The sequence below is a fragment of the Lontra canadensis genome, unplaced genomic scaffold (assembly GCF_010015895.1).
Source record: "Lontra canadensis isolate GAN:19392208 unplaced genomic scaffold, GSC_riverotter_1.0 scaffold110, whole genome shotgun sequence".
Lineage (NCBI taxonomy): Eukaryota > Metazoa > Chordata > Mammalia > Carnivora > Mustelidae > Lontra > Lontra canadensis.
The window spans coordinates 4,130,288-4,154,827 of NW_022631104.1; the positions used below are offsets into that span (position 1 = coordinate 4,130,288).

Genomic DNA, 24,540 nt, shown 5'->3' on the forward strand with positions numbered 1-24,540 from the left:
AAGTTTATGGACATCCTCCCACCAACCCCCTTCCCCCACCCCACAACGTGGGATCCCCTTTCCTCAGCTGTCCTGACACAAAACCCACTGGGCCATACTGCTAATACCTCCTGGGACTGGGAGATCAGTATCCCACAGGACACACCAAGTCATGGGGCAGCTACTCCGGACAATTAAAAGCTTCTCCAAGTACTTTTAAGCTTAGTACATTTCATCGTTCCCAGGGCTCCCCAACAGCCCTGCGTGAAACCCCATGCGAGCTGATCTCCAGCTCTTGTGGTGGGCACTCCCAGGGCTCCAGCTAGTCTCCCCTGAATGCCCCCCTTCCTGCGCCCCTCGTTAGGGACGACGTCTCTAAACTCAGCCACTTCTCTGTAGCTGCCACCATCCCTCCCTGACTCCCGCACCTGCGGCTGACGTCCACCGTGCCCTCCTCGCAGCCCTTCCCGCACGCTGCTTCTAAACCACATCACATCTTATTCCAACAGCTTCCGACTGCAAACAGAAGGAAACCCAGCATGCTCCCGGGACCTACAGAGTCTCGTACACTCTGACCTCCGTGGCTCCACAGAACCCTCCTCACAGTGTTTGCAGCCCCTGTCCGCACAGATCTCCCTGAGATCTGGAAGAAACACGGGGGGGCCAACAGGAATTGCCAGGCATCTCTGACAGCCCAAGTGACTTGTCAACGGAACACAGCACTTCTGTCCGGTGTTTGGCTGGCAAATCTAAAAACGGGAAGCAATCCGTCCCGCACGGTGGGGAAACAGCTTTTATTCTGTTTATTTATTGTTTCTCAGGGTCCCTGCAAAAGTTGTGTTTTTGGGATTTTTTTCCTCCTAAAGTGTACAATTTGCTGGCTTTTAATATGTTCACAAGGCTGAGCAACCGTCAGCACTATGCGAATCCAGAAGGAGGCGATCGCACTTTGAAAGTCACTGCAGACTTAAAATGTGCACGCCGAGGGCTATTCCTAGAGTTTCTGAGCAGGCGGGCCGTGTATTTGTCAAAAGATACCTATTTAATTGTGCGAAAATACACCTAAGATAAAACGTATCATCTTTTTTTTTTTTTTCTTTTTTTCAAGTAGGCTCCATGCCAGCCTGGAGCCCAACACGGGGCTTGAACTCACAATCCTGAGATCGAGATCTGAGCAGAGACCAAGAGTCAGACGCTTCATCAACGGAGCTGCCTGGGCGCCTCCACTCAAGTTGGCTCTAGTCTCCTGCCCTTACCAAGCAGCCGGGAAGTAACCCTCCTACTTATCCGTGTTGTCCTGAACGCAAACCCTGTCGATTCTCTGAGATTTATGGAATAATCTGGACTCCAAAGAGGGTCTTTAATTTCTCCCTTGGATGCTCAATCTACCAGCAGGTTTTGGCAGGAGCGGACCCTCTCTTTTGAGCTCCAGACCCTTCGTGCCCCTTCTGGGTGTCCTCCAGGGGTGGGAGGAGGGGATGGTGGTGTCACACAGTGGGGGAAACTGAGGCACGCTTACCCAGAAATAGTCACAATAGCTCCACTCGGTCGGTTTCAGCAGCTGTTGCTCTGGCATCGTGTCTGGGTGAGGAAACGTCACGCAGTTTATCTGCAGGGCACAAACAGGAAAGAAAATGCCTCGTCTGCAAGGCTGGGAGCCTCCAAGAAGGCTCTGCCCCCGGGACACAGCATTGCCGAGGTCTCCCGTCAGCGCCAGCTTGAGAGAATGTGCCCTGAAGGCTTGGGGATGCTCCAGGGGCTCACATTTCAGGTCAGGGGCAACAGCACCCACCCCCACCCCAATGGGGCCGGAACCGGTCCCAGTGCTCTGAAGGGCAGTGTAACAGGACTTCTCAAACCCACAAACCAGGGACTGCAATTCGGAAAAGGGCGCTCTGCGGACGTTATCTGCGTGTGTGTGTGCAATGACACATGCACACAGCCTTTCAGACCATCTGTAGCAGAAAAACACAGCCCCAGGAGCAGGGGAGTGGCTAAACAGAGCACAGGATGGTGGTGGGGCGGGGTGGGGGGGAGAGGAGTACGCCTCTGGGGGTTTGCATGGATAGCTGAAGACACCGGGACAAAGTCTAGGTCCTATGACTCAGCGGGAGGAAAAAAGGCAAGATATCAAATAGTATTTAGAGTTGCTACCATTTGTGGAGGGGGGGAGGAAGAGAAAATATGGACACATTTGGTTATTTATGTATAGAATCCTAGAAGCTGAGGACATCCCGGGCTTCCAGAGACAGGAACTAGGCAGCGGAGAGGTTACCGTGTGCATTTTAATCACTGTATGTATTCTACAGACAAAGAGTTGAAAGCGATCACGCAGGACGGGTGCTTGGGGCTGGCCCTCGCCCAGGAGAGGGCAGTGCAGACATTCCTGGGGCCTGTCTCAGACCTTCCTGCCCGAGCATGTCCGCGACGTCCTGGCTTTCCCCGCCAGGTGGAAACGGTTTTGCCACTTCTGTTGCTGGTGTCGCTTCAAGCCCAGGATCTGCTTCTGGGGAGCCCGTTCAGGGAGTTTTTTTATGGGAGCTGCAGAACCTTGGGGAGCCCGCACCTGCTGATATGGGAGGAACGGTGCAGAAAGCCCTGGGGCTCTGGACAAAGGCCACAAACTCCAATGCGAGGCAGCCGTGCAAAGGGGCGAGGGGCTGCCTGTGTAGAAGCCGCAGTTTGGGTGGGGGTGACCGGCCTCCGCTCTGGGAAGGGGCAGGGGCTGCGAGATCCTTCTAACGAGCAGATTCCTCTTGGCTCCTGAAAACTGTTGGCAAGCCGGCAGGAGGAGCCCGGTGGGTCGCCAGTCGGGTGACACGACCCAAGAGGGGCTGCCAATCGGGATGACTGCGTGAAGCATCTCCACGTTTAAAGGTCGGCATATAATTCAAAGTTAATGGGAATAACGGCAAGGACATCAACAACAGCAGCGCGTCAGGCAAAGAAACTTCTCTGCAAGCTAAGTCAGACCCACGGGCCCCCAGCCTTGACCTCGGGGTTCAGGGGCTCACGGGATGCTGAGTACATGTCGCATGGGCATCGTCCCACATCCCGCCCCGGCTGCCAGGAGCCTGGGTCTCTCTTGTGGTCCCAGCCAAGGACAGGAGTGCCCTCCTCCGGGTTACACACACCTGGTGGAAGGAAGGGCCGAGATGCCCGTCCGGAGGGAAGCGTGGCGCGGCAGGAAAGACCAGGAGCAGGAAGGTCCCAGAGAACCCTGGAGATGGGGAGCGTGGAATTTCCCCAAGGTCAAGGAGGGAGGCCCCAGGGTGGGGAATTTCCTCCTGGTGCCTCCCGGAGGGGGAGGGCCAGCCTCTCCATGATGCCCAGCGTCAGGCAACGGTCTCCTCAAACCTTCTTTTCAGGCTGACACCCTCAAGGGGTGCCCAGAAGGGAGTCTCCCACTAAGGCTTTGACAATCATGGAAACAAGGGCCAGATTCCAAAGGTTCGCATATTCCTTATTTCACCGGCTGGTTATTCTCTTTCTACAAATACCTGCGATCACAGGACACCCTTGTTTTGCTTAATAATGGGGTCTGTGCAAATTTCAACGAAATCCAATGACAGATCAACAGAGACATTAGATCGGGTGTTAAGCATCATGGAACTAGGGGGACAGAGGTACTTAGAAGAGGACACAAATGTCTTTTAGAGCACCCTGTTGGGGGCTAGAGGTGAGGGGGGATGGGGAGAGTGAGGTCTCATCCCTGTCATTGCTTTTACCACTTTGTGGGGACACCGGTCCTTGGACGGACCGGCCAGGGGCCCCAGGGTGCCTGTCCCTGCCTCTCCCAGCTCTGGTTTGGGGATGTCTGCTCCTGACTGGCCCACAGGGATAAATTACCCCAATGCTCCTCTGAGCCCTGCACCCCTGCCAGCCCCATGGGGGGAGGCAGTTGTAACCACGGGAAATCCCTGGGAAGCCCGTCCTCAAGGACCCCACCAGGAGCCTTGCACGCATTCCCGTGTCATCGGTCATCGTCCCGGCCGTCAGTCACGTTGCTACCCGTCCACTGACTGCGTGCAAACGTTTCTCGTGTGCCCCTCGAGATGCTGCTAGATCTTTCCAGCACTTAGCACACATACATTTGTAATTACGTTTCTCACAACCGTTTAATCAGCCAGACCGTCTGTTCCACAAGGGGAGGGAGACCCTTTCCCTGCTGCTTCCCTCATCCCTGGTAAATGGAGGTCCCTGGGGCGGCTCAGTAAGCATTTCTGGTGCAGGCCAGAGGCGGACGGAACAATCTCTGTACTCGGCGACTTTACAGCCTCATGAGGAAGCAAACAAGTACGTAAGAGATTGCACGGCTCGGGGATAAATCTACCACTGGTGATAAGCCTCCCTCGATATGCAGGACCACTGCCCACAGCGGAGAGGCTCCCACCCAAAAGAAGAACATGTAGAGAAGCCTTTCCCCATGGAAACTTCCCAGGCGTGGAGTTCCGTGCCTCCTGGGGAGCCACTTTCCAGGTTAACACCATATCCGGGACAAAGCCTGCCCTCCTCCCAAGGCCTCCGGGGCACAGCGAGAGCCCGGATGGCATCCTCCTCCCCTCAAACATGGGGGACATGCTCAGGAACTGCCTTCTGCTCCAAGAAGAGCTGAAAATGTGCCAGCCGTTGCCCTAACTGCTGTCCCCGCCAGGCAGATTCCATTATTAGCTCCATGCTACAGAAGAGCAAACTAAGGCACAGAGAGGTTAAGTAACTTCTCCAAGATCACACAGCCTGTGTGTCGCGGCAGAACCCATGTCTGAAGTCAGGCAATGCAGCTGTTTTTAGCTCTCATCATGCTATCTTCCACACACCCCACCCACGGCAGGGGCTCGGGTAGGAAGGGGTGCTCGACAGGGAGCAGGAGAGGGGTATGGAGAGGGAGAGGAGCAGTTCTGGGGGGGTGACCCCCACCCTCGCTCCTCTGAGGCCACCGTCGTCCACCAGTAGCATCTTCACGCTGACACCATTTTCTCCAACCCGAGGATAAATAGCGGAATCCCTTCCCTGCCCCATGGTCCCTTGCCCAGCTACCTGGTAGCTAGCTCTGTGTTTGCTTATGGAGGGAGGCTGATGTGCGAGGGTGTGCAAGATTGGAACTCAGAGCCAGGGTCTGTGCAAGCAGAAAAGACCCCAAGGGCTCACCTCCAGCCCACCAGCCCCCCGCCCCTCCCACCAGGGATCCAGGGCATCCGATGGGCCACACGAGGAAGCGGGGGCTGAGGATGACGGGAGTCCCCCAGACTCCTCTTGAGGGCTGGGAGAAGCCATGACTGCCGGTCAGTCCTAATCAAGCAGCCCACTCAGAGCCTGGCCCGGCCCAAAGCTCGCTCCAGGCCAGCCATGGGAGGGGAAGCTGGAATGCCAGAATCGAGCTCAATCCGGACTCTATCGGGACGCAGCCTGGGATCTTCTGCTGCCCAGCGAGCAACTCAGCGAATGCCTGCAAATGTCCGCTCCATGGGGTCGGACGACGTGGGAGACTGCTTTCTCCCCCCTCCATACCCCGTCCCCACCCGCCCGGAGAGGTTAGCCGGTGCCCCAGGAGCCCGACATCCCTCCTTCCCCCTACCCCGTCCAGCGGCCCTGCAGGGTCTCCTCCCTGGGAAACTATGAGCTCTGGAGGACCGGAGCCCCGAGGGAGGGCTGGGAACGGGGCAGGGGGGAGGGAGGGCTATGTGGACGGGAAGGAGCAGCAGCACACAGGCCTTTGCTCATCTCCGCCCAGACACATCATCTCTGCTCCTTGCCCGCTCTGTGCCCTCTGGGCAGACCCTCCTGTCCTCAGTTTCTCCAGCAGAAATTCCCTGAGGCTTAAGTGTTTATTTAAAACCATGGTCGGGGGGAGTGTTGGTGACAGTGCAAACGTCCATCCAGGCTGGGCTCCAGATCAACTAAGTGTCGGTCTAGGAATCTATCAAGGAACTTGCATTTTAAACAAGTGTCCCAGAGGCTTCGGCTGCCTACTCCACTTTGCTGGCTCGCTCTAGAAGCTCTGATTTAGGTCAGCGGGAAGGAAGAGGGAAGACGCAAGGCAGGGGACAGACAATGAACCGGAGGAGACCCTGACCAAGAGCCAAGTTCTAGCCCAAAGCCAGGGCGCAGCAAGTGACTCAGGCCTCACCCCAGGGCCACCAGGACCATCCCCACCAGCAAAGTGCTTTCCACTCTGCATTTGTCCTTTTTACTTTTCTTCTGTGATTCTCATATACCAGCCCCTCCTTCTCCCTCTTTTGCACCATTCCGGGGAACTTTATAGGGAGGTTCGTGCTTTGCCTGGGGTATTTTGTGGCACTAGGAAGACAGTCTGTCCCTGGGTCTGGCTCACGTCCTGCCCCAGGCCCCACTCTCCTCCACAGACAACCTCCACAGGCCAGGAGAGCACTGGTCTCTGAATCCCGATGCATCCCAGCTGGGCCAGGCATGGCTGCCTGCCTCAGTTCTGCCATCTATAAACAGGGTCAAGAAGATGAGTGTGCACTGAGCACTTACTTACTACATGCCACGCTCTGTTTTAAGTGTTTTCCCATATACAGACTCATTTAGTCTTTACCCTATCCCCAGGGCAGAGATACCCCCCATCTCCCCATTATACAGATGTGGACACTGAGGCACAGTAGGGCAGAGAAACTCACCCCAGGCTGCTGTACAGATAGTAGGTGCTTTAACAGGCACCCCCAGCCCCAGAGCCTTCATTCACAGTCACCACACGAGGTTGGTCCCATACCTCCACCTCACACAGGGAGTGGAGAGCTCAGTGAGCCCCTCAGAACACTACAGGTGCATACTCAGTGTACACTAAAAGGGCAACAGTTATTGTTGCTGCTGTCACTGTGTATCCAACCCTCTCTTTTCTCCCAGAGCAAGATTTTCAGCCTGCACGAGCCAGGGAAGTGGACCCACTCTCGGTCTCATCTCCGAGGGGATGGTCAGAACGGCTCCTGCCTCTGCTGGTGCCTAGGGGAGCAGGACCCCCATTCCCGACTCCCCTGCACTCACGACCAAGCAGCCCATCCAGGACCACACTTCTCATGTCCCCAGGTTACTGCAGCCTGAGCACCCACACAAGGTGTTTGCCCCCTTTCCCCAACACGAGGCTGGTGTGTGTGTGTTGGGGGGGGTCCTCCTCAGCTCGCCTGTGGGGGCTTGGCGGGCTTCTGGAGGAGCGAGGCGGGCTGGCCACCCCAGGCAGGGGCTGCCTGCTCCTGTCCTCCCGTCCGGAACTCTATTCTTAGGGTGCTTTCTCTTGTTTTTAACTTCGACATCTTCCACAAGTCACCCCGTGCTAAAGGAACCTCACTGTGGCTGTAATTTACATGTCACATCACTCCGCAGAGCAAGGCCCACCCCCTCCAACCAGCCTGGGCATGTGTACCACCCCCCCCCCACCGCCCGCCCTGCAAAAATGGCTTCTGCATCATTCCCACCCGCCTGCACTCGGTTAATCCGGGAGAGAAAAAAGTGAAAGGTGAAATTAACAGGAGACATGGGGCAGGGGATGGGGGTAGACGGGGGGGGGGGTTAGGGGGCAGGCAGGGAGAATTTCGGCAACATCCAAGCTTTGGAACTTCCCAGATGCCAGGCTGAGATTGCACTCAGCGGTCCATATTGCCATGGCAACCGCCCAGCACGGCAGAAAAGCCCCAGCTCACCCCAACCTGTGGGCCCCCCCTCCCCCAGAAGTCGCTTACCGTGATGGTGTTTTCCTTGTTCTGCTTTTTGCCTGGTGAGGAGGATCCCAGGTTCTGGGGAGAGAGGCAAGAGACATCATCGAAGCTGTTCTCCATACTGGACATTTCGGGTTTCTATTCGGGGCTCCCCGAGAGCCCCGTGCTGGGGAAGTTCAGGGACGCGTGTGCTCCCATTAACCCTTAAGTCACCATATTCTGGAAGAGGGCAGGCGGGAGTGTGCCTGACGCCACAATGCTCCTGGGGGGAAGGGAGTTGGCTGGGCTTGCAGGTGAATGAGTGCAAGGAAGCCTCCAGCACAGGCTCCAAGGGAGCAGCGCCAAACCAGGTCTCCCTCCTCTTCTCCCAGCCCGATTTGGGGAACGAACACGTCAGCTGCCCTCTGCTGGTGAACCGTTCTGCATGCTGCCTCAATGTGCAGACGCTGCCCCTGGGGGGAGCAGAGAGTTAAAGCAGGCCACCAGCCCCTGGCTCCAAGGACTCAGAACAGGACTTCTTACTTTGAATGCCCCCGGGGTCCGACATATCCAACCCTCAACCGTGCAATCTGCACGGGGCCCCCGGCCAGCTCCGTGAGGTGCTGCTCTCCCGACCCTGAGAGGCAGGAGAGATTTCTCAGCACAGATGCCTTCCTGCTTTTTCATTCATTCAGCCTTTGGATTGCCTTTTTATGTCTTTCCACTTCCAGAAAATAAGCCACTGTCCCAAATACCTCCGAGCCCACGCGTCCCGAGCAGCTTGCCCCAGTCCCAGGATGGTTCTGGGACAGAACATTAATGATTACCAGCTGAAGACACCACCCTGGTCACAGGAGACTAGGACCCTAAAGGGGAGAATGGTCCATTCTGGGTCTTCGTTGCCCTGTTAGTAGCAGTTTCATTAGTAATTCAAGAGGGTCTCCGAGCTGGGCATGCATTGGCCATTCTATCCTGAGCCACTCAATGACTGGGGAAGCGGGCTCACCAAGGCACTGTCGGGGCCATTAAAGGCATGTACTGGGACCCACAGCCTTCTTTCTCTGGCAGAACCTTAGGATGTGAATGGCAGAGAGGTTTCCCAGCCAGCCTTGGGAAACCAGCGGTCCCCCATCCCATCCCATCCCATCCCATCCGAGGCCAGCACAGCCCTTGACCACCAGCAGGATGAACATCTGGGCAAAGGGGTCAGCCCTGCCTCAGGAACCCCTCTGCTCAGCACACAAAACAGGGAGCCTAACAGAGCCCTGCTCACGGTCTGCTCATCTCTTTACTCCTGTCCAGACCCACCCGGGCTGGTAAGGAAAGTCTGTTCATGGACCCCAATATCCTAAGAGCATTGCAGACAAGAGTCCCCTCCCAAGTCACATGACTTCTCTCCCTTTCGCTGGTTGCTCTCAGTGGTCCACAGGCTTTGGAGGGCGTAAGAATGAGCAGGAATTGGCCCTAAATCGGGTCGCAGCAGCACCTCCCAGAGCTGACCCAGCAGCTCTCCGGGGAGCCAGCACCTCTGAAGCAGAGCCTGGTGGCCTCTGCTGGGGACACACTGATCTACGTTCTGCTATGCATCAAGGCTCCCCTACCTCTAGCAGTCACTCCAGCAGCCCCAGCAGGCTCTGGGGCGACCTCAGGCTTGTGACCAACAACAGCTTCTGCAGACATTTTCAAACCATCAGTGCATCCAGTTCACCTACCCTGGACCCTCCTGGGCTATCAGTGGTACCCCAGGGCATTTGCCCAAACTGGGCCACCGGGGAGGAGGACGGAGGCCACGAGGTAGGAGCTCAGGTGCTGCTATCCTGCGACAGAGGCAGGGATCTCCTGTAGGCTCATTCGTGCCAGGGAGGGGGCTGAGGGAGGGGAGCCTCGGGTGTGGTCAGCAGAGGAAATTAGAGCCCCAGGCTGAATATCGCTTCCCTCTATATTCTTCCAGCTCCCTATGTGGAGGCGGGGGACAGCCTCTTCTTTTCCAAGCGTGTCTGCAGGGGTGGAGAAAGATCTCCATCACCCACAAACCCAGATTTGGGGACCACTGTGTCTGAGGCTCTATGGAAGGAAGCCGGACACAGAGGTGGCCATCCTCCCTGTAACTCGGGCCAAGACAGGAGTGCAAGTAATGGTATTGTCGGGGGGCATTGAGTGTGTGGGTGTGACCACCTTCCCCCTCTCTGCCCTCCTGGTGGGGCGGTCTCAGCCAGGGCTGACCAGCAGATGACCCCAGGCTCTTCTAGGCACCCTGGGCTCTGAGCTTGCTGCTGATAGCCTGTGACTTTCTTCCAGCATCATCCACATAAATATATGTCATATATATACCATACACATACATGTCCACATCTCTCTCTCTCTCTCTCTCTCTCTCTCTCTCTCACACACACACACACACACACACATCCCGGTAGCACTTCCCGAAAGGGCCCCAAAGGAATGACTCCTCCATCACTGGGAGACCACCTACTAGCTGGAAGTTGGTTTCTAAATATTATTCCATACTAAGAGGAACCGGGCTCCTTGGGAGAAATGGTTCATTCCAGATGTTCCAGATCTGGAATATCTTATTATTATTCTGGGAGGTTAGAAACCATGTAAAGAACGATATGATCTACGCAAAAGGACCCTGGCGCCAGCAGAGAGAAGTTCCAACAAGCCAAATTTGGGACAATTTGAGCCTGATTATGAATAATGACTACAAATGAGTAACTTCAAAAGGTGGGGGGGGAGTATTTCTTTATGGAAGAATGCCCATAAAAATGGATAAAGCATCCCCAAATCACCATTTTTAAAAAAGATTTTATTTATTTATTTGACAGAGAGATCACCAGTAGGCAGAGAGGCAGGCAGAGAGAAAGGGGAAAGCAGGCTCCCTGCTGAGCAGAGAGGCCGATGTGGGGCTCGATCCCAGGACCCTGAGACCATGACCTGAGCCGAAGGCAGAGGCTTAACCCACTGAGCCCCTCAAAATCACCATTTGCAAACCCCAAAGTCAAAAATGGATTCAGGCCATGGTCACCAAGGATGCTCAAAGGACTGAATGAAAAGCCTGTGAAGGAACAGGATATGCCCATGGTCTCACCCTGTCCCCCTCCCCAAGCCCCCCGCCCAGACTGCCGGCTAATTAGAAAGGGAAAACGTACCCTTACAAAGGGATCATCGCATTAAAAGGGAGCTCAAACTCCCAGTTAACATCGAGGGTAGGATGCTAACCTGGGAGGCCCCAGGTGGTAGACCTTCTTCCCAGAGCTGTTAGCCCCGAGTCTAAGCAGAAGAAAACAATTACACTAAGCACGTGGGTCATTCTAAACTGACCCAGACTCTTCCTAAATAGAGTCACCATGCGGTAAGATGGAAGACCAAATGTGTGGCGAATACAGTCTAGATTAAAAGAAGCTAAAAGCCAGAAATGAGAGGAGACGGTAAATCCCCAGACGGAATACTATTGGGCCATAGAAAAGGAACACCGTTGCTAACACACCTGCAACATTCACAGCCCTTGAAACACTGTTGTAAGGGCAAGAAGCCAGACCCAAAAGACCACATGGGGTTCAAGTCCATGTATATGCAGAGGCAAATCCACGGAGGTAGAAAGTACATGCTTTTGGGGATTCTTCCTGGAGTGATGAAAACGCTCTAAAATTAATTGTGATGATGGCTGTGTAACTCCATGACCTCTACACTGTGCATCTATAAATGGGCAAATTGTAGGCTGTGTGAACTTCACCTCAGTATCTCGATAAAGGGGGAAACAAAAGAGAGCCAGCCAACAATGTATCAACGTACATGCGAACCTGGAATGGACCCTGCACTGGGGAGAAAAGCAGCTATAAAAGACATGTTGCGGACAAGAGGGGAGTTTGGATATGAATTATAGATATTAGATGATAATACCAAATTAATGTCTTCTTATGTGGGCTAATGACACTAAGGTCATGCCTTCCCCTACCTAGGTATACTCTGAAATGTTCCCAATTAAAACAATATGTCAGGGGGTGCCTGGGTGACTCAGCTGGTTAAGCGCTGGCCTTCAGCTCAGGTCCTGATCCTGGGGTCCCGGGTTCGAGCCCTGTGTTGGGTTCTCTGCTCAGCAGGGAGCCTGCTTCTCCCTCTCTCTCTGCTACTCCCCCCGCTTGTCCTCTCTGTCAAATAAATAAATACAAAGTAAAGTAAAATAAAATAAAACAATATGTCAGGACTTAGCTTTCAAATAATCCTGGGGGAGGGGGCAGGGGGAGGGAATGGGGATATAAATGAAACATGATTGGATCAATAATCATCACAGTGAAATGACTAGTCCCTAGGACTTTATTATACCATGCCTTCTACTTTTCCGAATGTTCGCTAATGTGCATAATAAAAGTTCTTTTGTTGTTGTTGTTGGGTTTTTTGTTTGTTTGTTTTTAATGGCTGTTGCCTGTGGTTCTAGAAAGTTGTACTCCTTTCCTTCTTAAAAGTCCCTCCCCAGCCTGGTCCCCTCCTCTGGCCTGGGCCACTGTGGCGTTCCTGTGAGGTGAGGACCCACGGGGGATGGTGGCCTACAAAACAGAGCTGGAGGAACTAGAGCGCGCTGTTCACACTGACCCACAAGCCCAGGCGGGGCGGGTCTTCTGACCCTCTCTCCCGGCGCCGTGAATAGCCTGGGTCCCACCTCCTCGGCAGGCGGGATCCAGAATGAAACCTCTCAATGACTTCCTGGCACCACTGGAATAAACCCAAACTCCTCACAACAGGCCTGTGCTGACTCCTCCAGGTCCCCCACTTCCACCCTCCCTGCACCTGCTGATTCAGTAAATCACAGCCCCGTCAACCTCTGCAGGTTTGTTGAAATGGCTGCTCTCCTTCCCCTCCTCTAGGCATCCACATGTGCTGTTCCCTCCACCTGGAAGGCTATTCCCCACCCCCACCCTCGGCTAAGCTAACCCCTCCCTCATTTGGCCAGTCTTAGCTGACCATGTTGTCTTCTAAAGCTCATCACTGATGTTTCCAGCACCCCCACGGCCACCTGAGCAGGTGCCCAGAGCACACACTTCCTCTAGCGCTTACCACGGCCAACATGAAATCTCCGGTCTTCTCTGGCACCAGCTATAAGCCTCAACCAAAGCAGGGGCTCTGTCTGCCTGTGACTCAGTGCCTGGGCCACGAAAGAGATGCTCAAAGGAACACATGTCACTGGACTGAGGGGGGGGTTCCCGTTAGGTGGGTGAGTTTCAGCATCTTATCTCCACCTCAAGCCCCCTTCTCCATTCCGACGCTTAAGTTTCCAAGCCCTTGGTCTCACCTGTTTCTCCTCTCCCATATAGGAAAGCAGGACAATGGAAAGGGTTTCACAAAAGGGCATGGGCTCATCCCTCGCCTGCTCCACATGCACAGGGATCAGAGGGATCCCACCACGGGGCAGGCGGGCAGGGACAGGCCAGGACGTGCTTCTGCAAAGGCCAGCGAAACTCAGCCTCTGATGTCCCAGCTCCCCAATCCGGTGGGCCCCATTTATCCCATGTCTGGGAAGCCCACCCCAGGGTTGCAGACCAGAAACCTCCACTGGGTGGCGCCAGATCCCCACCACTTGTGCCCAGCCATCTGGACTCCCAGGACTGGGGGAGAAGAGGGCAGTCCAGCCCGAGACGGGAGACAGTGGGGACACGTTCCCCCCCACATTGTCATTTCCCTGATAAGCTTGCTTGAGGGGTACCGGCTCACCGAAAAGAGAACACACAGGGCTTGGAGCATACCCTGGGCAAGCGTTTTGACCTGCCCCCAACCCTGTATCTCAAATGGCCCTGTGCTCGTTTTCTCATTCATTCATTCTTCCGGTATTACTATGCCTTCATCGTTGTCCATTATAACTGGCAGCCCGGGACCGCGTGAGTCAACGCTACGCATGCTCCAGGGCGCTGTATATATCAGGGATCATCTGTTGACAACACTCTGCGTAAGCACTAAAACTTCTCATCCTGTTTCTATGATTGGCCCCAAGCACCTTTGTGGAGAGCCTTGCACGGCCTAAAAAAATGATACGCTACCTTCCAGTTCTGGGAACTGGTGAGCGACCATATTTGCTCTCTCCGTGCTGCGTTACTTATTCCTGTTACTCCGACAATACCTCAACTCTCCCCGTTATGGTCCAGAAAGAATGCACTCCCCCTGCTCCTTAAAGCAGCCGCTCCCTTCCCCCTCCTGGGTCTCCACAGCGGGATGGCCCCACATCCCCAAACACGGGTAGCCTGCTTCTCCTAATGCGCCGGGCGGGCACCTGCCTCCTACTCAAGTAAAATGTGTTCATTTTAGGAAACGTGAAAGATCCTGCAATGTATAAAGAGAAAGTTCTTCAGACCAAGGTCTCTCGACCTCAACACCACTGTGTTTTTGAACTGGTTAATTCTTTATGGCCGGCAGGGCTGGGAGGTGGGGGGCTGTCCTGTGCCCTGTGGGATGACTGGCCATATTCCAGAACCTTCCTCACTATGCCCCTGTCCCCAGCGGTGACGACCGAAACGTCTCCAGACAAATGTCCCCAGAGAGCGTCACACTTAGCCGCGGAGAGGACCAACATCTCCATTCTCATTTCTTTTTCTCTGCATCCTTCGTCTTCACGAACATGTGGGTTTCCTCCTCCCAAGTGACCCTGGCTGTGTAACGGAGCGGGTGTGTTACATCTCCTGCTCGGCATCAGGTTCTCAGTTTTTTCTTCAATTCGTGAACTTTTCTTCAAAAATGGGCTTTCTCGTCCGCGTGAGAGAGCGGGCTGGCTGTGTGGTGCCAGATATCACTATAGCCCTCCCCCCGCCACTGGACACTTTTGTTGGGTCCCCTGACGCAGGGCCGTAAATAATGCTTGAGGAACACTGGCCACACAAATCAGAATCCCTGAATGTCTTCCAAGAACAGATGCTGCATGGGGATATTCCAGGGTCCAAGTAGCTTCTGAGAAGTTTCAATCAATATACGTTAAAAAAAAATTAAAAAGTTCGGGAACAACCGCACAGTATTTTGGGGCTGGGCGGGGGGAGCACTGGTTTTTTTGGGGGGTGGTATGTCATAACACAGCAGAACTTAGGCTGATGGCTTCAGAAAGCAGTCCGCAGCCAGGTGGTAAATCAGCTTCTTTCCAAGTAGACTGACAGAGGCTGTGCTGGAAAGGCTGGGGCAGGAGGGCGGTGGGGGGCTCAGCAGAAAACACACAGTGCCAGGGCAGCGTGTGATGCGTGCCCCGAGCAGGCGCATGAAGGGGACACACCCACATACACTGTGTACTATTGACCAGACCCAGACCCTCCTTGCTCAGGCACAGTCTCCTCACCATCACCAGCATCACCAGCACCATAAGCATCACCAGCATCGCCAGCATCACCAGCATCACCAGCATCAGCATCGCCAGCATCACCAGCATCACCAGCGCCAGCATCACCAGCGCCAGCATCCCCAGCATCACCAGCGCCAGCACCGCCAGCATCAGCATCACCAGCATCAGCATCGCCAGCATCAGCATCACCAGCATCATCAAGCACCATCAGCATTGCCAGCACCACCAGCATCAGCATCACCAGCATCACCAGCATCAGCATCACCAGCATCAGCATCACCAGCATCACCAGCATCATCAAGCATTACTCCGGGGACTGCCTGGCCTCAGAATCCTTCCGAGACGTCTCGAATCAGAATCTACATTTTAACAAGAGGCTGGCACGATGAGTGAGTCCATCAGAATGTAAGAAGGCTCGGTCCAAGCGGATGTCCGAATGCTTTTCCAGGATGCTAGCTGAGCCTGATGCTCACCCTCCTAAGACAACTTGAGGAAGTTTCCAAAAAGGAACGCTCTTGCCTGCATGAAAGCTAAGTGTCACATTTTAAGCCGACTGCAGCAACAGAGCACGAGGTCCTTCTTTCAGTGGCTAGTGCAGGGGACCCGCCATTGTGGATAACAAGCATCTACTCTCGTTCTGAACACCAGCAACTGTCACTGTCACTGTCATCCCCCTAGGGCCCAGAGAGGGCTGGTGGAGCCCTCATTAGAACATCTTCTGGATACCACTGATGGGGAGAATAAATAAGCCACACGTCACTTCCTCGGACGCGGCACACCACGGGGCTCGGCACTGAGTCCAGACTGACCACTCAGTATTCGTGTCACCTGCCCGAGTCACTTAAGCAGCCTGAGACTCAGTGGCCCCACCGGTCAGACGGGAAAGGTACAGACAGGTGTCTGTGCAGGTGTCAATGGATAGGATGAATGAGAAAACAGGACAGGAATGAATCTTAAACCATTCTCCCATTTCTTCCCATCCCATCACGGTCTCTGTGCTAGATTATTAAAGGTGAGGAAACATTTTACCGAATTCCCTTCTCCAGAGAGAATATACAAGTCCGGGGGTGGGGGAAAGGGGGTACGTAGAAGAAGGAAAGTGGCCTGACCCCACCCATTTTCTTAAAGTGACAGAAACCGAGACGGTGTGTATCAGGAATCCAGACGGCAGGATGGGGTGACCCCTCTGCCCTAACGAAGGTTACAATCCGTCGCCATCAGCCCCACTCCAGCCACCCTCAAACCCTAGAGAAAACCAACAAACCACCATCGCCTGTTCTCCCCCAGGCATGGTACACGGGAATGACCCAGATATACAGCCGCTTTCTATGTGGGGCAGACCCGTGCTGCAGTCACCTGGACCCCCGTCTGGTGCTGTCTTCAAGACACCTCCGTGGGCCTGCCGAGCGGGCAACCCCTACCTCCCGTAAAACGACCCCTTACCTGGGAATCACCGGTGGATTTTCGGACACTCATGTGGGCAGTCTCGGGAGGGTATGCTGGGGTCCCTGCCACGTGGTATCCATTCACTGTGGGAGAGAAACACTGCTCAGAGGCCACGCCGGCCACACGCGGGTGATGCCAAGTGCCTGCAGCCGTGGTCCCTTTGCCCATGTCACTGCCTGCCAGCCTCTGAGAAGTTTCGCCAAGCCAGGACCATCTCTCCAGGGTTCATGGAGCTGGAGACGGGCCATAAGCATCTCGCTAACTCCCAGCTCCCAAAAGCGGAACTCTCGGGGGACCGTGTTTCTTTCTGAACCGCATGGACAGACAGACGTGCTTCATAATAGGAAGTGACTGCAGTCCTACAGCCACCACTGGAAATGCCACATCAGCAGCCACGGGTGCTGATCCAGGGTCGGGCTCTTCCCACGGAGGCCGGCGGCCCCTCCGCCCCCTGCCGGCATGTCCCCAGAGGACCCCCCTCACCCTTGCCCTCCATAATACCAGTATAGAGTGGAAAGAACATGGGGTTTACTGATTTCCATGAAATTTGGCTTTGCCAATTAATAGCCAGAGGGGATCATGGGGCATCCCTTTTGAATCTCAATTTTCCTAACGTAAAAAAAAAAAAAAAAAGAAAGAAAAAGAATAAGTTCTACCCCAATGACAGTCATGCTCCCAAGGTGTGCTGATCACCTGCTCTCTAAGGCGGGGTGGGGGGGCTGGCTTGTAGCTTTTGCCAGTTTCCACGGCGCGTCTCCATCAATGCCGATTCAAAGCTCCCAACAATAGCCCTGCATGTTCTTGATGCCACAAGTACGCCCTGGGACCCGTGCGATCTTGGTCCCCAGAGCGGGGATGCTGTTCTCTTGCAAACATGGTTACGTGAGCTTAGGGAGCCGTTCCTCCTCCATGAGCCTCAGCTTCCAGATCTGTGAGATGGGGATAATTCTACCCAGCCTCGAAACTTACTCTGTTGGCATGAAAATCAAACGGTGGCAGTACTTGCCAAAGGAGGCTTTGAGTCAGGAAGTAATTCATGAGAAGGAGAGAGGGGTAGACGGAGGGAGGGGAGGTCACCGCTTCTGTTCCTGAATCCCACTGCCATGAGCCCTAAGCCTGCATGATCTACAGACGACAGGGAAGCATGCTTTTTGCATGCCAAGGCTTGGAGAGTATTGCCACAACATATAGACTGTGCAGATGTCCGGAGAAGATATACAAACTGAAGTTCTTGTTGGGAGCGCCTTGTGGTGTGGCAGGAAGCAAGGGGAGAGCTTGGCTGAAAGTCACTGACATCTACTGATTTGCTGGAGGCAAGCAATGGGGTGATGTACACCACCCCACACAGGACCGCTTTCATGCTAGGGGTGTCCCCTATTCTCCACCATCTGCAGCAAAAAAATTCCAGTGCCCCCTGTGGGGCAGAAACAGACCACTTCTGCAGACCCCTCTGGGTAGCTGGGAATCTCCGTGATTGGGAGGGTTGGCCTGATACTCTGGGAGAAGGGTGCACACAGACACAGGAAGGCAACAGAAAACCAGGCACGTGGCTGGCGCCCACTGCAACCAAGAAATTAACCCACATGGCCAGTCACAGCCCTGGCCTGCACTCAGGTCCCTTGGCAGCGGTTAAATGCCGATGCTCTCCCTGAGCCCCCCTGATGTAAGGGGAGCGGGACGTGGGATCCCAAGAGCATCAGAGAACGTTGAGGGGATCGAGGAGAAGCCACTCCTGTTGACATAAGCTACGCCAGGAAGGGCACAGACTGATGATCAGTACAACACACGGTGAAGGCGTCATCTTTGAGAACTGCCATTTATCAAACAGCACAGCACTGAAACGGAGAACACACATATGCTGGAGAATCTAAAGACGACAGGAGAAAACCTTAGCATGCTGCTTTCAGTCGTTAGACAAAAGTAAGGATGTAGACTATCTCAGGGATTCATTGAGAAGGCTGAATGAGCTAGGTATTAAAGCTCATGGGCCAAGAACAAAGAGAACATATTTTTTTTTTTTTTTAGAGGAGCTGAACAGGGAGCCAAATGTGGGGCTCGATCTCAGGACCCTGAGATCATGACCTGAGCTGAAGGCAGACGCTTCACCGACTGAGCCACCCAGGTGCCCAAGATAACATCTTTTGCCAACAAGCCACAGAACATTTAAAAAAGCCTGGGCATATACCAAAGCCACAAACAAGGTCCTGGTAAATCACAAAAGGCATAAATCACACAGGCCACATTCTTGAACCAGAAAGCAATAAGAGCAAATATTAGTAATGAAAGAACAAATACACAAGGTCTCCATCCCCCCCAACTTCCAAACACTTGTAAATTCAAGAAAATGCCCTCCTGGTGTCAGGTCAAAGAAAATTTTAAAATCGTAATTAACACAATATTTAGAAAATAATCAGGGGACACCTGGGTGGCTCAGTTGGTTAAGCCGCTGCCTTCGGCTCAGCTCATGATCCTGGGGTCCTGGGATCGAGTCCCGCATCGGGCTTCTTGCTCGGCGGGGAGCCTGCTTCCTCCTCTCTCTCTGCCTGCCTCTCGGCCTGCTTGTGTGTACTCTCTCTCTCTGACAAATAAATAAAATCTTTAAAAAAAAAAAGAAAATAATCAGGAAGAACATATCAAAACAGATGGGATAAGGCTTGAATTCTATTTGGAGGAAAATCTGTAGCCTTCATTACTCTATTACCAAAACCAAGGAGAAACAAATAAATGGACTGAGCACTCAAATTAAGAATGCAAAAAACTTTTAAAAGCCAATACAGGAAAAAAAGGAAAACATGAGAAAGGGATACAAGTACAGCCCTAGAAGTGAATGGGTTAGGAAACAGGATGGCTTTGCAACTCAGGCGAGTTCTCTTTGTGTGGGGGTGACTATGGGGAGGGGGGAGAATCACAACAATAAAAAAGCAGGTCAGCCCATCTCATCTGAGCCTGAGAGAGCGCATAAATGCTCAGAATGTGGAATTGGAAAGAAAACATAAGCTGATCTTGTAAGAGATTCTTTTTTAAATGCAAGAACATAGGATTTATGACTGTGGGCTAATGAATACATAACCTTCCATAAGCATTGAATGATCAGGGGTGCCTGTGTGGCTCAGTGGGTTGGGCCTCTGCCTTCAGCTCGGGTCGTGATTTCAGGGTCCTGGGATCAAGCCCCATGTTGGGCTCTCTGCTCAGCAGGGAGCCTGCATCCCCCCCACCCCCGCCTGCCTCTCTGCCTACTTGTGATCTCTCTCTCTCTCTCTCTCTCTCTGTCAAATAAATAAATAAATAACTCTTAAAAAAATAATTGAATGATCAAAAACAGTTTCAAAGGATACTAGAAACACCAAAATGAGTAAAAGCTTTGAAAAATGAAAAATGACCCCCTTCCAAAAGGCACCGGACCCAGACGGTTGTATGGGCAAAATCGTCCAAACGCTCAACAAAAAAAAATACCTAGACACAAACTATACTAAGAGTTTGGAAACATGTGTTCAGTATCTCAGTTGATTATACAAAAGTCAGCATTACTCTGATCCTGATAATCTACTAAAGGTAACAACAGAAGAACAAAACCACAGTTCCGTGTGACTACAAAACACGAAATACATCAATTCTTACCTGAGCAGGTTTTAGCTTGGAAGCAGTCATCACCTTTGATGATCTTGGGTCCCCATACACCAGGGCTGTCCCCAGCTCCTTCTGACCCCCAGTCCCTCCCCTCATGGCACCTAAAAGTGCACCCTCGGTACACTGCTGTCTGTCTTTGCTTCCAGCATCCCCCAGGCACCCTGCCCGCCACACGAACAGTGGCCAGGAACTGCTGAACGCAGGGGTATTCTGCTCCTAATCCATTCCCTTGTTCTCACTTCAGTTTTGAGCTGTCAGCTGCTGGCTAATTACTCTCCATGTCAAAACAATTACTGGGAAAGAAAAAATGATTTCCCATCCAACCATGTCTCCCCAACCAGCAGCTCTCCCCTGCCCTTCTCTTGCTGTGTTTTCCCTCTACCAGTCCCAGGCACACTCAGAAAAGTGATGGGTGGAGAGCTGAACAGTTACAACTCACCCATGAGCATCCCTGATTATTTCTAGTCCCCTGGGCTCTCTTAGCTTACCAGGGGTTAGATGCAAAACAAGTAAGGCCAGAAATGGGTGCTTTTGAAGCCTCCAGCCTCCAGGGGATTGGGATTCAAATAAAATTCGTCAAGGACTGCTCATAACCACGGGAACATAACTCAGTCTGGGGATACCCCCCCCAAAAAAAGGAAAATGCCAAATTCAGCTGTTTTTAAGATAAGAAAAAGGGAACCAAAAGCTATTATGTTGTAACTTTCATAATTCCAAACATAAATATAAACACACATGCACACATTTCATTCCTCTTTGTGCGCAGTTAAACAGAGAGGGGGCTTGAGAGAAGAGTCACGAGAGGAGAGGACAGGTATGGGGGTAGAAAGGGAAAGAAGGAGGTCTTCCGGGGGCAGAGGGAGAGCATGTGAGTAAAAACAGGAAAGGAGCATAGCAAGAGTTGTCAGGAGAGGCCACGCAATGGAGAAGACCCAGCAACACCTACTGCCCAGAATTCACACTCCCAGGAGCTCTGCTTCCCCTCCAGCTACAGTCCCCCAGTTGAGAAAGCTCCATCCTCCATACCCGACTGTCCACACTTCCATTCCTTAAGAGGCTCCAAGAGTAGACTTGTTCTCTCAAACAAGAAAACCAGCCCTGGAGACGGCCCCCTTTCCGCCTCCTTTAGGTCTGGTGCAATCTCTCTTTTTTTCTGGAATAAACACATACTCTCTTTCCTCAAGCTGAAGAGGCCCGGGAGCCCCGAGGCCTTGGCTCTAAAACCCACCCCCTCCTCCAATTCACACAGTCAACATGGTGGAACGCAGCGTTTCCTGGGGCATGCGACACACGACACAAATATGGCACGATGTCTATTCCACGTGCGAAGCAGTGAAGGTAGAGGTCAAGTCTTATGATCCAAAGACTTTGGGACAAGTGCTCCCATTATTCAGATAAAATTGCTTTATTATAGGGAGGCCTTTCTACATATAGGCACACCTCAGAGATACTGCACATTGGGATCCAGACTAACAAAGCAAACATCACAAGAAGGAGAGTCAGACTAAAGTTTTGATTTCTCAGTTCACATAGAAGTTATGTTTACGCTATACTCTATCAAGTGTGCAGTTACATTGTGTCTAAAATACGTGCATACTTAATTTAAAAATCCTTTATTGCTAAAAACAACCCAAACCAAACTATTAGCTATCATCGGAGGCCTCCTCTTTTTGTTGCTGGAGGGTCTTGCCTCAGCGTTTATGGCTGCCGACTGCTCAGGGTGGTGGGTGCCGAAGGCTGGGATGACAGTGGCAATTTCTTAAAACAAGACAACAGTGAAATTGGCTGCACTGAGTGACCTTTACGCAACTGATTCCTCTGTAGCATGTGACGCTGTTTGATAGTTTCTGACCCATAGGAGAACCTCTTTCGTATTGGAGTCGACTTTATCAACAAAGTTCAATGCTTTCAATGCTTTGTTGTCATCTCAGCAACTTCAGCAGCAGTAGATGCCATCTTGGGAAACCACATTCTATGCTCATCCCTAAGAAGCCACTCATCATCCACTGGTTTTGTCACGAGATTGCAGCCACTAAATCCCACCTCCTGGCTCCACTTCCGATTTTAGGTCTCCTGCTGTTTCTACCACATCTGCAATGACTGCCTCCATTCGAGTCTTGACCACCCTCCAGAGTCATCCTTGAGTGTTGGAATCGACTTCCTCCAAACTCCTGTTCGTGTCGATATTGTGACCTCTTCTCATGCATCATGAATGTTCTTAATGGCACGTAGAAGGGAGAATCCTTTCCAGAAGGTTTTCCATGTACCTTGCTCAGATCCATCAGAGAAATTGTTATGTATGGCAGCTAGAGACTTACAAAATAGGTTTCTTAAATACTGAAGCTTGAAGGTCAAAATGACTCCTTGACCTATGGAGTGCCGATGACTGTCGTGTAGACGGGAATGCAAATGACACGGATCTCACTCCCCATCTCCATCAGAGCTCTGGGGAGACCAGGTGCATGGTTAGTGAGCCACCATATTTTGAAAAGAATCCTTTTTTCTGAGCAGTGGGTCTCCACAATGGCTTAAAATATTCAGGAAACTAGGTCATAAAGAGCTGTGCTGTCGTGCAGGCTTTGTTTGTGCACAGATAGAGCATGGGCAGAGTGGATCTAGCATCATTCTGAAGGGCCCTGGGATTCTCGGAATGTAAAGGAGTATTGGCTGCAACTTAAAGTCACCAGCTGCATGAGCTCCTAGCCAGAGAGTCAGCTTGCCTGTCCTTTGAAGCTTTGAAACCAGGCATTGACTTCTCCTCTCCAGCTATGAAAGTTCTAGGTGGCGTCTTCTTCCACTAGAGGGCAGTTTCACCCACACTGAAGATCTGTTGGGAGTGTAGCCACTTTCATCCTTAGCTCAGCTCCGTCTTCTGGAGAACCTGCTGCAGGGCTTGCTATTTGACCTTGCTCTTTCACGTCAGGGAGACGGCTTCTTTCCTTAGACCTCCTGAACCAACCCCTGCTAGCTTCAGAATTTTCTTCTGTGGCTTCCTCACCTCTCTCGGCCTTCATGGAATTGAAGAGCATTAGGGCCTTGATCTGGGTTAGGCTTCTGGCTTAAGGGAACATTGGGGCTGTTTTGACCTTCTGTCTAGACCACAGAGACTCTCCACGCTGAAGAAGGCTGTTTCTCTTTCTTGCCATTCGTGTGTTCACCAGAGCAGCAGTGTACTTTCCTTCAAGAACTTTCCTCTGCGTTCACAACTTCATGACTTGGCTCACTTTGGCACAAGAGGCCAAGCTTTCGGCCGATCTCAGCTCTCAACACACTTTCCTCACTAAGTGTAACCATTTCCAGGATGTGATTTCAAGTGAGAGACGCGTGACTCTTCCTTTCCCTTGAACACTTAGAGGCCCCTGTGGGGTTAATTGGCCACATTTCAATATGGTTGTGTCTCAGGGAACAGGAAGGCTAAGGAGAGGAGGATTGTGGTGGGGGCGGGGATGGCTGGTCAGTGGAGCGGTCAGAACACACACCACACTCATCAGTGAAGTTCACTGTCCTATAGGGCACATGGCTTATGGTTGCCCCAACACAATTACAACAGTAACATCAAAGATCTCCGACCACAGAGCAAGTTCCCACAACAAATATAATTAGAATGAAAAAGCCTGAAAGATTAAGAGCATGGCCCACATGTGACACCGAGACGCAATGTGGGAAAACACCATTGGGAAACATGGTGCTGACATTCTCACTCCATGAGGGGTGACCCCAAACCTTCCATCTGCAGAAAACCCAACATCTGTGAAGCCCTACCAAAATGGGTCCTCGTGCATGCCGATGTGCTCGGTGAACCTCAAGCGAGGCAACAGTGTGTGTGTGGTGTTCCCACACTTACACGGACGCAGAACCCCTGTGGGGCAGAAAAGCAAGTATACCACAGAACCCACTTTGGGAACAGGTGTGGCTGTGTGAAGGCGGGTTTTGAAGTCGGGTGAACCATGTGCCGGGGCCAGTGTTGTGCTCAGCACCTCCGATGGTCCCGTGGGCACGATCCCTGCCTCACGCCCTCACCATAGCCCATGTGGTTGAGGGAGGCTGCATCTACCCAGTTGTTCTGCTTGGGGGAGCAGTGGTACGTTAGAATCTTTGGGCCTGGAAACATCCGTCTGGCCACCTGGTTTTTCATGGTCTTCCCCAACTGTCTAGAATGTAAACTGTATCCCCCAAAATAGAACCCACAATGTATCTGCCCACGTGATTGTACATGGTTGAAAGCCTGTGGCTACTGTCCGGGGCTTCGGTGAGATCTCTGGGGCCAGAGTTGATGAGACACAGTGAGGAACATGTGAGCCCCCTTCCAGGGGGTGGTGCCCCGGCCCCTGGCCTTTCCTGAGTCAATGGTGAGATCTGGCTAAGGGCCATGGAAATGTTCTAGGCCTGGTGACTTGCTAACTCTGAAGAACCCAGGGAGGGTCCTGCTTTGCAACTATGTGGGAGAGAACAGCTGTTAGGGTTTTTTGGTTTAGGGTTTTTTGATTGGGGCTGGAGAGAGGGGGAGCCCCCTGAGCAGAGGCCCCTGGG

At 52.7% G+C, this 24,540-nt stretch overlaps 1 protein-coding gene across 8 annotated transcripts in view; it reads right to left on the bottom strand.

Moving 5' to 3' along the window:
• GAS7 (growth arrest specific 7) overlaps window positions 1–24,540 on the bottom strand; it is a 189,306-nt gene that overhangs the window by 22,510 nt on the left and 142,256 nt on the right. For 6 of the 8 annotated variants that reach the window (XM_032840037.1, XM_032840036.1, XM_032840041.1 and 3 more), the window contains 3 exons: window positions 16,381–16,466; window positions 7,674–7,727; window positions 1,499–1,588 (listed from right to left, as the gene is read on the bottom strand). In XM_032840037.1, the coding sequence (XP_032695928.1) occupies window positions 1,499–1,588; window positions 7,674–7,727; window positions 16,381–16,466 (230 nt within the window). The remainder of the gene's footprint in view (window positions 1–1,498; window positions 1,589–7,673; window positions 7,728–16,380; window positions 16,467–24,540) is intronic. The other 2 variants (XM_032840038.1, XM_032840040.1) reach the window with 1 other exon arrangement.